This window comes from Hylobates moloch, unplaced genomic scaffold (genome assembly GCF_009828535.3).
Source record: "Hylobates moloch isolate HMO894 unplaced genomic scaffold, HMol_V3 SCAFFOLD_15, whole genome shotgun sequence".
NCBI classification, from domain to species: Eukaryota; Metazoa; Chordata; class Mammalia; order Primates; family Hylobatidae; genus Hylobates; species Hylobates moloch.
In genome coordinates, this window is record NW_026652290.1 from 48,082,343 (window position 1) to 48,098,628 (window position 16,286).

Consider the following 16,286-nt stretch of genomic DNA (forward strand, 5'->3'; position numbering starts at 1 on the left):
AGGACATGAACAGACACTTCTCAAAAGAAGACATTTATGCAGCCAAAAAACACATGAAGAAATGCTCATCATCACTGGCCATCAGAGAAATGCAAATCAAAACCACAGTGAGATACCATCTCACACCAGTTAGAATGGCCATCATTAAAAAATCAGGAAACAACAGGTGCTGGAGAGGATGTGGAGAAATAGGAACACTTTTACACTGTTGGTGGGACTGTAAACTAGTTCAACCATTGTGGAAGTCAGTGTGGCGATTCCTCAGGGATCTCGAACTAGAAATACCATTTGACCCAGCCATCCCATTACTGGGTATATACCCAAAGGACTATAAATCATGCTGCTATAAAGACACATGCACACGTATGTTTATTGCGGCACTATTCACAATAGCAAAGAGTTGGAACCAACCGAAATGTCCAACAACAATAGACTGGATTAAGAAAATGTGGCACATATACACCATGGAATACTATGCAGCCATAAAAAATGATGAGTTCGTGTCCTTTGTAGGGACATGGATGAAACTGGAAAACATCATTCTCAGTAAACTATCGCAAGGACAAAAAACCAAACACCGCATGTTCTCACTCATAGGTGGGAATTGAACAATGAGAACTCATGGACACAGGAAGGGGAACATCACACTCCGGGGACTGTTGTGGGGTGGGGGGAGGGGGGAGGGACGGCATTAGGAGATACACCTAATGCTAAATGACGAGTTAATGGGTGCAGGAAATCAACATGGCACGTGGATATATATGTAACAAACCTGCACATTGTGTACATGTACCCTAAAACCCTAAAGTATAATTAAAAAAAATAAATAAATAAATAAATAAAATAAAATAAAATAAAAAATAAAAAATACAATCACTCTTAAAAAAAATAATTAACACATGGAAGGAGACACAACTTTCTAATAAAAATTAATGAATGAGCATTAATTAAAAAAAAGAAGCTCAAATAACTCTATAGGAAAAAGTCTAATAATCTGATTTAAAATGGGCAAAAGATCTGGATAGATATTTATAAAGGAAAGATATAAACGGCAAACAGGTTTATGAAGAGGTGCCCAACATAATTGATCATCAGATAAATGCAGATCAGAACTACAATGAGATACTATCTCATCCCAGTTAAAGTGGATTTTGTCCAAAAGATAGGCAATAACAAATGCTTTTGAGGATGTGAAGAAAAGGGAACCCTTGTACACTGTTGGTAGGAATGTAAATTAGTACAACTACTATGGAGAACAGTTTGGAGTTTCCTCAGAAAACTAAAAATAGAGCTATTATATAATCCAGCAATCACACTCCTAAGTAAGTATGTTATCTAAAAGAAAGGAAATCATATAATGAAGCTATATCTGCACTCTCATGTTTATCGAAGCACTACCCACTATAGCCAAGATTTGGAAGCAACCCAGTTGTCCGTCAACACATGAATGGATAAAGAAAATGTGGTACATATACACAATGGAGTACTATTCAGCCATAAAAAAGAATGAGATCCTGTCATTCGCAACAACATAGATGGAACTTAAGGTCATTATGTTAGGTGAAATAAGCCAGGCACTGAAAGACAAACACATGTTCTCACTTATATGTGGAATCTAAAAATTAAAACAATTGAACTTATGGAGATAGCAAATAGAAGGATGGTTAGTAGAGGCTAGGAAGGGTAGTTGGGGGTAGAGGGGAGGGAACTGGGGATGGTTAATGGGTATAAAAAACAGAAAGAATGAGTAAGGCCTAGTATTTGCTAGCACAACAGGTGACAATAGTAAAAAATAATGTAATTGTACATTTTAAAATAGCTAAAAGAGTATAATTGGATTGTTTGTAACACAAAGGATAATGCTTGAGGTGATGGATACCCCATTTACCCTGATGTAATTATTACACATTGCATGTCTGTATCAAAATATGTACCCAATAAATATATATACTTACATGTATATTTATATATATACTTATATATATTCATAAATATATACTTATATGTATAAATATACATATAAGTATATATAAATACAAATATATAAAAATGTATAATATATAAAAATAAGTATATATAAATATATATATCTACTATGTACCCACAAAATTTAAAAATTAAAATTAAATTTAAAAAAAACAAAGAACATTGAAATCATACTTCTTCATTTTATTTTTAACTCACAAATTAGGAAGGTAGATATTTGTATGTTTTTTCTTTATTTGCTCAATGATTCTTTTAATAGTTAAAAAAATTACTTAGAAACTACTAGGTGTCTATATTCTCTAGGGTTTTGTCTCCTGTCCTGATGATATCTTTTTTCTTTCTCTGGGTTCAGGAGTCACTTCCCAGGTTGTGGTGACACAGGAACTTTCACTGTTCACACCTCCTAGAGGGACAGTGACATTCACCTATGGCTCCAAAATTGGGGCTGTCATCAGGGCATCTCATGACAGCTGGGTCCAACAGAACATCCGTGAATGTCTTCGGGGTCAATGGTGGATACAAGCAATCAGGTCCTGGGACCCCTGCACAATCTACTAGTTCTCTGCATAAAGAAAAAATCACCCTGATTATAAAGGGGGACAGAACAAAAATGAGGCCCAGTATTACATGATCAGTGGCATCTGCAGCACCAGCACAGGGACAAATACAGGTGGGAAGCTAGACTCTAACACCTTGGATCAAGCCTCAGTCCTGTACTTCTGAAGCACATTTTTTGTTTTTGAAGGCTGGTTTCCAACTACTGTAGACTCAGGTCGTTAGTTCCTCAGGCCCCCAGTGGTTCACCACAATCACTTTTTCTATCAATCATGGCAGTCATTTCAGATTAAAGGTGTGCTTCCTCCTACTTAAGTTATAGGTAACACTGTGACATATTTGGTGAACTTCAATTTAAAAGACTAAGGTAGAGGACGGGAGAGATAAGAGGCTTCAGAAACATTTCAGCAGATGGAAAGCAGGCTACAGAGTGATTCATTTCCAATATGATTTGATTGATTAAAAAATCTGAAGTTAAATACATACAAAGGGGAATGTATCTCGTTTCTCCTGATACTGACAAAGTTAAAAAAAGGAAAAAACAATAAAACAAAAGCAAGTACTATTTCAGATCTATTGACAAAACTCTAGAAAATCTTATAATATCCAGAATATCTAGGATACAGTAAAAAATTAACTTTCCATATGAAGAACCAGAAGAACACAACTTAAATAAGAAAAAACAGACACCAATACTGAAATAATTTAGGTGCTGATGTCATGTAACTGAGATTACTTAAGCAGCAATTATACAATCCCTTCAGTGAGCAATTTTAGACATTATTTTTTGAAGTTTTATTTTAGGCCCAGGGGTACATGTGCAGGTGTGTTACATAGGTAAATGTGGGTCACAAGAACATTCTTGAAACAAGTGGAAAAGAAGCAAATCCCAGAAAAGAAAAAGAAGTCATAAAAACAAACCAAACTGAAATTAGAGAACTGAAACATACAATAAATTAAATTAAAAACGATAGTCTGGAGGGACTCTGGAACAGGTAACAACGAAATTAAAAATCAAGCAAGCATTAGAAGAATTATTTACCATAGAGAAGTACAAACAATAGTCATCTAATCCCAGCAGGGGGCGCTGTGGATCTTCTCAGAGGTGAGCAAGGCCTGAAATTAACTCCCAGGGCTCTCATTTATGGCTCCCGGGCCCATACTCACTGGCCCGAGTTGGGGGTTAGAGCAGCTGCTTTCTACCAAAGGGCAGATTCAGAGCTCCCAGCAGCCCAGCCTCCCCGACAGAGCGGCTGCTCCCTGGCTGAGCACTCAGAACCCATGGAGCTGGTGGTTTTGGTAAATAACCCATAGTTGCATAATGCCGCACCCAAACACACATCTTCACTCAGGGAGCTGATGAAGAGCTAGAGGAACTGTCCAAGATTCCAGCAGGCTGAGGGTCCTGGGGATCTTTGGAAAGTCCACACCATGGCCTGGATGCTTCTCTTCCACCTCTGCTTTCTCCTCACTCTGTGTCTGGGTTCATGGAGATTTCAGAGACAGGCCTTTGGAGGTATCCCTCTGCTTCTCTTCCTCATTCCTAACATGTATCTGTTTTTGTTTCTTGGTTCAGTTCTCAGGCTGTGGTGACTCAGGAGCCCTCACTGACTGTGTCCCAAAGAGAGACACTCATTCTCATGTGTGGCTCTGGTCAGCCAGGAAGGAGGAGGAGGGAGCAGCTCCAGGTGCCCTGGAAGGAGGTGCTGCCCTGTCCTTGCTGGGTTTTTTGCTCTGCTGCCCCCACTGGAGGCTCCTCAGGGAGGAAGAGCTCCAGGACTGTCCTGTAAACCACACAGTGGGCTGGGCAGGTGAGTACAGGGGGAGGAGGGATGTGTGGAAACCTGAGACTCAGGTACTTAGTGGCATGGACACTGCCCAGCTCCATCCTTTTTGGGGAGGACAAAATGGGCACTGGAAGGGACAGCATACATGGGTGCATCTGGGCCTTGGGCAGCAGGGGACACTGAGGCCTGTGCTGTGGATCTCAGCTGGGAGACCCACCCCTGGCCCTGCGCTGGAGTTCAGTGCCCCCACCCACTGGGGCCAGCAGCTGTGTCCTCACAGGTCCCTGTGGAGCCACAGAACAGCCCCACCTAAGTCCACACCCCCAGGGTCAGCTTTCCAGGCAGAGGTAAGAGTCAGGTCCCATGGTGGGGCTTAGACAGCCCAGAGGAGGAGACTTGTCTGTATGAAGTGTCCCCCCTTGCCCTGGGCTGCTGGAGGTAGTAGGAGGAACGTGGGCAGCTCAGGCCCAGCTGAGGGTCCTCACGATGCAGAGCTGTGTGGGGGTACCCACCACGGCCTGGGATTCTCCCCTTCTCCCTCTTCTTATTTACTACACAGGTGGCTGGGGCCAGGCATCAGGGCTGTAGATAAAAGGACCAAGGAATGTGCATGTGTCTGTGTCCACCGTCCTGCCTCTCTCACCCTGTGTTCGTCCTAATGTCTGGGACCCAGGGCCCAATCCGTGCTGACTTAGCTATCTGCAGCGCCCGAGTCTGTGGGGAGACGAACACCAGCACCTGCGCTGGAAGCAGCAGCAACACTGGGCAAGGGCGTGGTCCTGATACCAGAAGTTCCCAGTGGGGCCTCCAAACTCCTCATCTATGATAGCAGTCGGCCCACAGCAGGTGAGCACTGCCTTCCTAAGCATTTCTGGTCTCCTCATCCCAAGGATGAAGCTGATTATCCCTGCTCAGCTTGGGACAGGGACATCAAGCTCATGCAGTGCTGCAGGCACTGTGAGACCAAAACGTATGGCACATGCAGTGAGATGTTCTCCCTGTGCAGCCCCCAGCCCTCGGCCAAGTCAGCGGCTTAGCCCTGGTGGGTTCTTTCTTTCTCTTTTTTGTTTTTTTGCTCAAAGTTTAGAGATTTATACCCATGCAGTGAATATGGTCTAGAAACTGTGTCTCCTTCCTCTCAATTCTACCCACACATCCAGCCCTGACAGAACCACATTGTCATATTGTCTCATATTAAGAAATATTTCTCAATACCAGGGTCAGGCTGCCCTGAGAATCTGATGGCTCAGGACAGAACCAAAGACAGAGTCCACTGTCCACAGAGTGACCCAGGATAGTTTATTCCCAGAGGTCTGAGCACCTACTGTGTGCCAGCTTCAAGTCAAGGGGCTCAGGACACAAGACGAACAAAACAGGAAGGCTCACTGTTCTTCTTGGCCAAGGGTTAGCCAAGAAGCTTACATCATCTGGTAGAAGAGGTAAGACTAACAGGTATATATGTCAATGCAGTTAGAGAAAATTACCTGTGAGGAGAGGAGCACTCGGTGGGCAGGGGGCAGGGGAGAGGAGCCATTAGAGGGTTGGACTGGGACGACACAAGATCTGACTTCAGTTTGTGCAGAAAAGTTTAGATGCCTCAGAGAAGATGGACAAGGAAGCGGGAAGTGTGAAGGCTGTGGGACCAGCTTGGGTCACTGGAGAGAATGGTGGGATTCAGCATGTGTTTGGGGGAGGGAGGAGGGACTGAAGCCAGGGTGAGGAGAGAGGGCTCAAGGCTGGCTGCCTTAGGACCAGGATGGGGCATACTGAGCCTCCTGCTGGGAAGCCTTCATGGGCAAGGGGAGTTGGGGAGGCCCTAAGCTCATCGCCACAATGGAAACATTGAAAACTGCCTCCTAGCATCATTCAAAGGTGTCACAGGAACTTTTCTTTTTAGATGGCAAAAGCAGAATCTCCCTCTGAGACTTAATCTGAGATGTCCCTTCTCCATGTCCTTTCCTGTTTCCTGGCTGAATTCCCATGGGAACAAAATACCTCTGCCGTCCTGGGAATCACATTTGGATACAAACCCTCCAGAATGATTAAGACCTGGAGTCCCTGCCCTACTGATCAGGAATCCTGGCCTTCAGGACAGCTTGTCTAGATCACTCACACTGTCTCCCCTGACACCATCATAGTGACTGGGAGTGGACACTCAGATTGGTTGGATAATACATGGCCTGTCCCTGGAGCTGCAGCTGGGGTTAGTCATATGCTAACCACGTGGCTGGGTGATTTGTGGTCCTGACAGGAGAGGAAAACAACAGAAGGTTTGCCTAAGTGGCCCAGTATGTGTATCACTGTGGCCCACACCTGCCCCCTTAGCTCATGATGAGTGTTGTCCTATGTATGCTGGGACGTGGGAAGGGACACAGGCCAGGCTGTTTCTATCACAGAAAGTTACAATTCTGGCTTCATGACCTTTCCAATATTCCTTCAACAGCAACCAGGTCAAGACACAGCCACTCCCATTTACAAAACATCAATCTGAAATTCAGGCAGTCTTGGGAAACAAGGGAAAAAATACCTTTGTGATGGCCTTCTCATCCCAGAGGGGAAAGAAAGGAAAAGAAGTTCAAGGAGTTACGAGAGTGGCCACTGTCCACCATCGTCTGGGTACCTGCCCTCCACTTGCCCCTCCCTTAGGTGGGTTCAGAAGACCAGGTTCACAGGCCAGCACCTGCACCTCTTCCTGTGTCCACGTGCCCCACATGGGAGCTCTTCCTTCTCCCATTCTAAGATGACTGCTCCCCCAGGTCACCTCTGTGTCATTGCTGAGAGTCCTGGTCACAGGATCTGGGTCAGTGTCAGCCTGACTCTGATTCAGCTGGGTGACTGCCCCTTCAGGACACAAAACCAATTACTGGAGCCCTGAGTGAACTCCCCTGGATTTCCCACACCCTGAACTCCCATTCTCAGTGTTCTCCTAGAATGTTCTGCCTCTACCCAATAATGTCATGTTACATTCTTAGACCTGCAGCCATTTATGTTCCCAATTTCTACACTGTCTCATGTTCATCCCATTTCATGGCTCATTTTCTAGTAATCATCCAATGACTCCAAACATTCATCTACAGTTCACTGTCACATGAGCTGGGCAACATGGCAAAACCCCATCTCTACCAAAAAATTAGCTGGGCTCAGTGTTGTACCTGTGGTCCCAACTACTTGGGAGGCTGAGGTGGGAGGATCACTCAAGCCTGGGAGGTGGAGGTTGCAGTGAGCTGAGATTATACCACTGCACACCACTGCACTCCAGCCTGGGTGACAAAGTGAGACTCCATCTCAAAAAGACCAGGCGCGGTGGCTCACGCCTGTAATCCCAGCACTCAGGGAGGCTGAGATGGGTGGGTCACTTGAGGTCAGGAGTTCAACATCAGCCTGGCCAACATGGTGAAACCCCGTCTCTACTAAAAATACAAAAATTAGTTGGGCGTGGTGGTGTGCACCTGTAATCCCAGCTACTCCGGAGGTTGAGGCAGGAGAATTGTTTGAACCTGGGAGGCAGAAGTTGCAGTGAGCCGAGATCGCGCCACTGCACTCCAGCCTGGGTGATGCAGAGACTTTGTCTGAAGAAAAGAAAAGAAACTGGTTTGGAAGGACAACCCAGACTGTGGCCCAGTGTGGGTTTCACTTTGAGCACTTTTGGGAGTGTTGAGTCCACGTGGCAGAGAGCTTGCTGTTCTTGGGTAAGGAGTTTACACAAGCTGCAACCTCCCCAGGAAGGCTCCTTCTTGCAGCCAGAGAACATCTCTTCCTAAGATTCTCCAGGCTTCCTTGCTATTTCAGGAGCTTTACCAGAATACCTCCTGGGGGTGTTGACATTGGGCCCTACTGGAACCTTCCTGAATGATCAGGTGAGCTGGGCATTATTACGTCTGCTTCAGGGGTGAGGAAGCCAAGGCCCAGAAGGTTATGTGGTCTGAGATCATGGAGCTGGTCAGTGGAGGAGCCGGGAGGGGAACCAGCTTGTCTGAGCCCGGGTCTGTCCACACCCTTCTCCACCTCCGTCCCAGCCACTGCTCCTGCACTTGCCTCACCTCCCTCAAGTGTGAGCACCAGGGCCGGGCCGCTTCTCATCCCAGCTGCCCCTTTCCGCTGCTCACCCACCTCATGGCTGTGGATGCGGTCCTCCAGGGGTGTGGTGCGGCTCAGCAGGGCCTGTGCCCAGGCCAGCACCTGCCTCTCTATCTGTCCCAGGTCTCCATCCAGCCGGGTCATCTGTGTCAGGATCTTCTGGGCCTGTGGGTTGGCCAGGGCCGAGCCAGATGGAGCTGGGGGCAGAGGTGCTGGTGAGGGCCCAGGGCCTATCTCCAGACTGCCAGATGGGTGCCCCCACCAGGTGCCCACAGAGGGTCCTGTCGGGGTAGGGTGGAGGGGATGGGCAGGGCCACCCCAGAGATGAAATCCCCAGAGTGATGGTCCCTAACCCAAGGTGAACCCTGCCCATCACAGACCAGTCGGAAGTCAGAATCTACTCCTTCCAGCCCCACAGCCACCCCTCCCCGGGCCACCCTGGGTACCGTGCTGGCTGGGCTGAACAGACTCCACAGCACTGGCCTTCAGGTGGCTCTGGACTGTGGCCAATTTCTGCTTCAGGGCCTGCAGCTCCGAGGCCAGCCTAGAACAAAGGGGGGATCGGAGAAGGAGGTCCCCACTCTGCCTCTCTCCCTCCCCAGCCCCAGTAGACGCAGCTTCGGGTGAAGGCCAGCCTTTGAGCAGGGGTCTGCCAGGCCATGGCCTTGGACAGCACAGGACCGGCCTGCTCTGCCCACAGCCTGCCCCTGAGTATCCCTACACAGACCTACCGGGAGGCCACGGCATCAGGGTCTGGTGCTGGGATGCAGAAGCAAGCGGCGGGAGCACGGTTGGTCTCCCCACCAGGGCCCTGCATGACCCAGGTGTGCGGGTCAGTGTTATCTATCAGCTTATACCCCTCACCCCGCAGCAGCTGCACCTGGGGACACAGAAAGGGAGTGGCTTCTGCGGGCTCAGGGGTAGGGGGCCAAGGCCAGGGCAGAGTAGGGGCTGGGGACAGAGACAGATGGGGACAGCAGCTGGAACAGGGACAAGAGTAAGGTGGGAGGTGCTGGGGTAGAAAAGAGGCAGGACAGGACTTGGAGAGAGGAGGGTCTGGGTCAAGGGAAGGAGTAGGGCAAAAGTGGGCGCAGGAGACAGCTGGGGATGGAGCAGGGATGGGCTTGGGCAGGGGCAGGGGAGGGGCTGGGTGGGGCTGGATGGTGGCAGGGGTGAGGTGGGGGAGTTCACACTTCTCCTGAGTCCCAGTCGCAGATGCTGTCCATGTGCAGGGGCTGCTGAGGCAGGTTTCTTCGCTGTGGCAGAGGGGCCACATCCCGGCTTCGCCGCTGCAGGTCCCCAGTGGCCCTCTCGGTGACGGCCAGCTGTTTCTCCTCTGCCTGCCGGGGGCCCAGGCAGTGGGGACTCAGGCCAGGCTGCATTGGAGGCTGGCCACACCATACCCGTCCTTCAAAAGGACTAGGGGCTGGCCTTCTGAAGGCAGGGGTCTCTAAGTCAGCAAAGTAAAAGGAGCCCCTCTCTGGGGGCCTAGGATCCTGGGATCTGCTAGTTGCAGGGAGGGGGATGGCACAGCATCACCCAGGCCTCCAAGCAGAAGCTAGACGGGCCTCAGAGCTCTCCCAGGCTGCCCTTGTCCCACTGCAAATGAGGAAACTGACATCCAGAGGTGGGAGGAGCTTGCTGGTACCTGGCCAGCCTCCTGCTAGAGCAGACCCCCCACCAGCACCCAGGCCAGGGCTTGGGATAGGACTAGGTACCGAGGCAGAAGGGGTGAGGCCCAGAAAGATGGACAGGACCAATTCCCAGAAGTAGGGTGCAGATGTCCTGGTGGGGTTGTCTCACCTCCAGCTGTTGCAGCAGCTCTGTGGGGGTGCCAGGGGGGCCCCCAGGTGCAGGGCTATACTTGGCATCCAAGTTGGAGTTGAGCTTCACCAGGGTCTGGCTGACTGAGTCGGCCTCTTCCTGGAACTGAGTTCACTGGGTAGTCAAGGGCAGAGCCTGGGGCAACCTGCTGCCCACTGACTCTACAAACCAGCTGAACCTAAGCCAGCTAAACCTAAACCAGCTAAACACAAACCAGATAAACCTAAACCAGCTAAATACAAAGCAGCTAAACACAAACCAGATAAATGTGAACCAGCTAAACTAAACCAGTAACCCCTAAGCTAGCTAAAACTAAACCAACTAAACACAAATCAGCTAAACCTAAACCAGAAAAACCTAAACCAGGTAAACCTAAACCAGCTAAACTTAAACCAGCTAAATCTAAACCAGCTAAACACAAACCACCTAAACCGAAACCACCTAAACCTAAACCAGCCAAACACAAACCAGATAAACCTAAACCAGATAAACCTAAACCAGCTAAACTTAAACCAGCTTAACCTAAACTGTCGCTCTCCCCTACTCTGGTCGGTCTTTCTTTTTCCTACCCAGGCGGCAGGACCTTTTATCACTGGTGTGCTGTTGCAAATGGGGTCTTATTCGTGCACTGAACTTAATTTTTTTAAGTGGGTCATAAAACACTTGGTCTTCATCCTTCCTGCACAAATGAAGGGCACTGTCACCTGCCTCCCTCCAGCACCTGAAGTCTTTCTTGCTGGGACAGAGGGTATTGGAGCTGCACTTGTCCCAGCCCCGGAGAAGAAGCTGTGCTTTAAAGAAGCATTCCAGGTGCTTTTACGGAATTTTTGTCAGTGTGTGTGATCATAGTCTTCTGGTTCTATAGGAAAATGTATGAAACATCATCTGCCCCCAAATCCCAGTTGTATATTATATCGGGGTTTCTCAACCATTTTTTTTTCATTATTATTCTCCTAAAGAGCCTTTTAAGAAATCCTTTCTTTATCTTCCCCCCACCTCATCCCCATAAATTTTTTTTAATTTATTTATTTTGATAGAGATTTATCTGTTTGTATAGAGACAGGGTCTCGCTATGTTGCCCAGGCTGGTCTGGAACTACTGGAGTCAAGCAATTCTCCTGTCTGGGCCTCCCAAAGTGCTGGAATTACAGGTGTGAGCCACTACACCTGGCCCCCATGAAATTTTAATACCACAGATATGCTTATACAGCTTAGGTGCTGTATGTGGATCTGTACTTCATGCATAAAAAGAATTAAGGTATTTTTCTGCCATTAAGAACCAATTTTCACACCCGTGGGAACCGCTTCACTCTGTTGAGAATGTGCCCATGCCTTTCTTTCCCTCTGGGACCGAGTGGTAACCACACAGCTCTATTTCATTTTATTTTTGAGGTGGAGTCTCTCTTTGTCACCCAGGCTGGAGTGCAGTGGACCAATCTCGGCCCACAGCAACCTCCGCCTCCTGGGTTCAAGCGATTCTCCTGCCTCAGCCTCCTGAGTAGCTGGGATTACAGGCATGCGCCACCACGTCTGGCTAATTTTGGTATTTTTAGTAGAGACAGGGTTTCACCATGTTGGCCAGGCTGATCTCGAACTCCTGACCTCAAGTGATCCACCAGCCTCGGCCTCCCAAAGTGCTGGGATTACAGGTGTGAGCCACCGTGCCCTGCCAGCTCTGTTTAGTTGAGAGGTGCAGTGCCTGTCCTGTGGGCAGGTGTGCTGTGGGACCTCCCGCCCCTGCCGCCCCTGCCGCCCCTGCCGCCCCTGCTGCCTGCCTGAGGGCTCACCCGGCTGTAGTCCTCCACGTGCTGCAGCTGGGTCTCCTGGCAGATGCACAGGTTCAGGAAGTTCTGCCACTCCATCTTCAGGGCCTCCTGGTGGGCCTGGGTACGGCAGCACGGAGCCCTCGGACCACGCCCCGTCCCCCCACCCATGTCCACCCCACCTCCCCCCCTTTCCCGCCCACCACGTCCCTCCTCACTCTCGCCCTGCCCCCAGCGCACCTGGATGGGCCACACCGCGGGGTGCCGCACCTCCACCATGCGCTCACCATCGTCCTCCAGGTGGTTTACGCTCTGCTCCTGGCTCAACAGCTCGCGCTGCTTGAAGTGCTGGGGGCCAGTCGGGTGGGGAGCGGCGGTGAGGACCAGGATGGCCCTGGCCACCTCCACCTGGCCCCAACCTCTGCCAGCCGACCTCGTACTCCCGCCGCACGCCCGCAGGGTCGGCCATGAGGTCGCTCCAGTCCTGCTGCAGGATGCGGCGCTGCTGCTCCGCCAGGGCGCTCAGCTGCCGCGTGCAGCCCTGCAGGTGCGTGTACAGGCTGCCCAGGCTCTGCCCGCGCCACGACGCCGCCTTCTGTGCTCAGGACCCGCCGCCAGCAGCACGGTGGGGAGAGAGAAAGTGGGGGGCAAAAGGCGCCATTGGGCCGCGCTCAGGAACACTGGCCCCGGGCAGGGTCCGGGCGGCCACCCAGGCCCACCTGCAGCCACCCTGCCCGACCCTCCCTCCTGCTCACCAGTAGGTCTCGGTATTGGCTCCGGATGGTGGCTGCATCCTGCCTCGACCAAGGGGAGAAACAAGCCCGTGGGAGGTGGGGTGCAGGGAGATGGCCCCCTAAGATCTGGGCCAGCCATACCCCACCCACCCCTATCCCCAGGGCCCAGCCGATCTAGCTCCGGCTGTGACTGGAGAAACGGGTTGGGGCTGGCCCCGGAGGTGACACCCTCCCGGCTCACCCACAGGCCCCACGAGGCTCCGCAGCTGCTCTCCTTGGTCGTCGATCTCCTCCTGCAGGATGTTGTGCTCGGCGATCTGTTGCTCCAGCTCCGCCATGCCCGGCCGGTACTGGCCTGCGCAGACCTGCTTCTGCAGGAGAGCCGGTGGCTCAGTTATCACAGGACCGCGGTGGGGAGCCAGAGAAGCCCACACGCCTCCCACCCGGAGAAGTGGACTTGGTCATTTGGGCAGAGCGTGGACGAGCCTGGGAGCAGCCCGGGTGCACGCCCTGCAGCTCACCCAGGGGCGAGGCCATTCTGCAGTGGCCCCTGAGTCCCACTGGTTCCCAGACGCTGGGCTCAGCCTCTGAGGAGTCTCCAGCTCCGTCCTGCCTTATCTGTGACCCAGCCTCCGTGCCTCCTGCCTGGACACCTCCAGCCAAGCTCTAGGGCCCTCAGAACGCCCTGCTCCACCCGGGCCCTTCCCCACTGTCTCTCTATTGTCAAGATGACACCCATTCTGTGTGGCATCAAAGCACAACTCCTCACCTAGGGATCAGAATGCCCCATGACCTGGCTCTGCCCACCTGCCCAGAAATCCCCACTTCCCGTCGAACCCTAGACTTCCTCCTGGCAGAAGCCTTTGCTCCTTCTTTCTGGAATTGTCCTCTCCTCACTACTTCACCCTGACCCAACAGAGCCCTCTCACCCCTCTGAGGTCTCTTCATGTGCTTCCTCCTGCAGGAAGTCTTCCCTGACTGCACTGTCTGCTCTGCTGTCTCCCTGCCCAGACCCCTGAGCCACCCCTACACCCTGACTGTTCAAGCCTACAGTCAGGCCCTGGGTTAAATGCAGCTCCGCATTGCCTTCTGATCACACTGGGGTGTGACTTTGAGCTCCTGACCTGTCTCTGCTCCAGCACGCGTGCCCAGTCGACCCTGGGTCCCACGTTGTGGGGGCAGCACCATCTTCTCATACAGGGCACGGTACTCCGCACACTCCTGGGTCAACCGCTTGTGCAGCTGCTCGATGCTGTCAAGAAGGTGGCCAGCAGGTCAGCGCTGGGCCTGGGTCTTCCCCAGGGACCCCCAGCCCTGCCGCAGCCCCACTCACTCCTTCTCAATCTCCTCAGCCTGCGGGTGCTTGAGCCGCGGGGCCTTGTCCACATCCAGGAAGAGGTCCTTGAGCAGCGCCTCGGCCTCCTTCAGGCTGCGGCCCGTCTCCTGTTGGTGCTGCAGGGCCTGGCTCTGCTCACTGTTCAGCCAGTCCTGTGGGCAGGGGATGGGCAGACTCGCCAGGGCCCAGAGCCCCCACACCCTGCTGCCCATCACTGTGGGCCTGAGCCCCACCTTTGGGACCCCAGCTATGCTGGCCAACCTCGAGGCCCATGCCAGGCACAGGGTCAGGCCCAGGGCGTCCGTGGGGCAGGTGACAAGGACACAGGGGAGCCCAGCAAAGAAGGAAGCTGAGCCCTCTCTCCTACCGTGTGTTAGGGGATGGGCAGTGCAGGACAAAGGTCATCTGTCCCATCTTCACCATCTCGAACTCCTGGGCTCAAGGAATCCTCCCGCATTGGCCTCCTGAAGTTCGGGGATTATAGGCATGAGCTACTACGCCCGGCCATGAACCCCTAACTCTTCAATACAACAAGGCCCTGGGTGAGAACTCTGGGGAGGGCTCTGGCTTTGGCAGGAGGCAGCACAGCCCCTGCGTCCCTACCCCAGGGATCCCCCCCGCCCCCTCAGTCCTCATGCCCTGCACCCAGGCTCCAGGGGTCATCCCAGCCAAGTAGAGCCTTGGGGCAGAGCTGGAGTCAGGCAGCCAGGCTCTCCTCTCTCCCAGCCTTTGGCAGAGGAGGGCATCGGTGCTGGCTTCTGTCCAGCACTTCTCCCGATGAGCGGCCTCAATCCGTGGCCCGCAGGCCCCTTTAGAGGATGTAGGGAGCCCCAGGCCATCCCCTGCCTCCCGCCAGGGCTGAAGTTCGGCCTGGGTGTGCGGCTCCCAAGGCAGGGAGAGAGTCCACCCCTGGGCCCTTTGGCCTCGGGACACCAAATGCCAGCACAGGGCTGGTCCTGGGCTCTGGGACGCCGCCAAGTGGCTCAAGGACCTGGGCCTGGCACCACCCCCACCCCAGCTACCCGGCTTCCCATCCCCCAGTCCCACTCACCAACTGTGCTTGCTGGGGGAGCCTTTGGGGACCCCTTCCCCTGGGAGCCTTTGCTCAGTTCCTTGAACATGGTCGTAAAGGCAGGTGCTGGCTCAGGATGGGCTTGGCTGGCCAAGGAGGGCAGGAGGGCAGGTAGGAGGCAGCAGGTGTCCTTGCTGGCTGGTCAGCTAAGTCTGGCAAGGTGGGGTGGCTGGGCACTGGGGAAGGGAGTTTCTGGGATGCCCCTCCTTGCAGGTGAGGCAGCAGGCAGCCAGGCCCTATGGCTGCCGCTCATGCACCCACAACAGCCATACTCATGCCTGTTCTTGCATAAGCAGTCTGGGAGGAAAGCGCACAGCCTTGAGGGCGGGGCCGAGCCTGCCCGACTCCCACAGAAGGTTTGGACTTGTTACACCTACATGCCCAGGGGAGCGCAGCGGCGATCACACCCAGACAGGGAAGGAGCTGGGTCAGGACAGACGGGTCTGGAAACAGACGTGCACATGCAGGCGCAGGCTCAGCAGAGAGGCCCCAGCCCTGGAGCTCAGGATTAATAAACACCTCCAGCCAGCTCAGAGGCCCTGCTGCCAGGCAGGCCCCCACCCACGGCTCTCAATCCCCTAGGAGAGGAGGGGGTGTCCTGCCAGCCCAGGGCCTGGCTCTCTGTTCTCTACTGACATGATGGGGCAGCCAGGGGACGTTCACTCCAGACAACTGGCACAAGGTCTTTTTTTTTTTTTTTTTTTTTTTTTTTTTTGGGAGACAAAGTCTCGCTCTGTCACCCAGGCTGGAGTGCAATGGCACGATCTCGGCTCACTGCAACCTCTGCCTCCCGGGTTCAAGCGATTCTCCTGCCTCAGCCTTCCGAATAGCTGGGGTTACAGGTGCCTGTCACCACGCCCAGAAAATTTTTGTATTTTTAGCAGAGAAGGGGTTTCACCATGTTGGCCAGGCTGGTCTTGAACTCCTGACCTCAGGTGATTCGTCCACCTCAGCCTCTCAACGTGCTGGGATTACAGGTGTCAGCCACCAAGCCCGGCTGCTTCACCTTTGAGCTTGGCCCCTCCCTGGGAGGTGGCAGTCATTGGAAGTGGGGCCCTGGGGAGAGGTGTCCAGACTCTGGACAGAGAGCAGCCAGGCGAGGCACCTGAGCTGTGCAGGGGGGAGGTGCCCGGGGCGGAGGGCAGCAAGTCTG

General features: G+C 52.5%; 1 protein-coding gene across 1 annotated transcript; it reads right to left on the reverse strand.

Moving 5' to 3' along the window:
• Positions 1-6,190: 6,190 nt before the first annotated feature.
• Positions 6,191-14,273, reverse strand: LOC116484236 (envoplakin-like). The gene is given in 14 exon segments (XM_058428108.1): positions 6,191-6,333; positions 8,369-8,602; positions 8,852-8,949; positions 9,137-9,285; positions 9,599-9,745; positions 10,209-10,334; positions 12,016-12,111; positions 12,232-12,339; positions 12,425-12,586; positions 12,747-12,785; positions 12,971-13,096; positions 13,850-13,897; positions 13,899-13,977; positions 14,059-14,273. Coding segments are annotated over 14 exon segments (1,770 nt in total).
• Between the last annotated feature and the right edge of the window lie 2,013 nt (positions 14,274-16,286).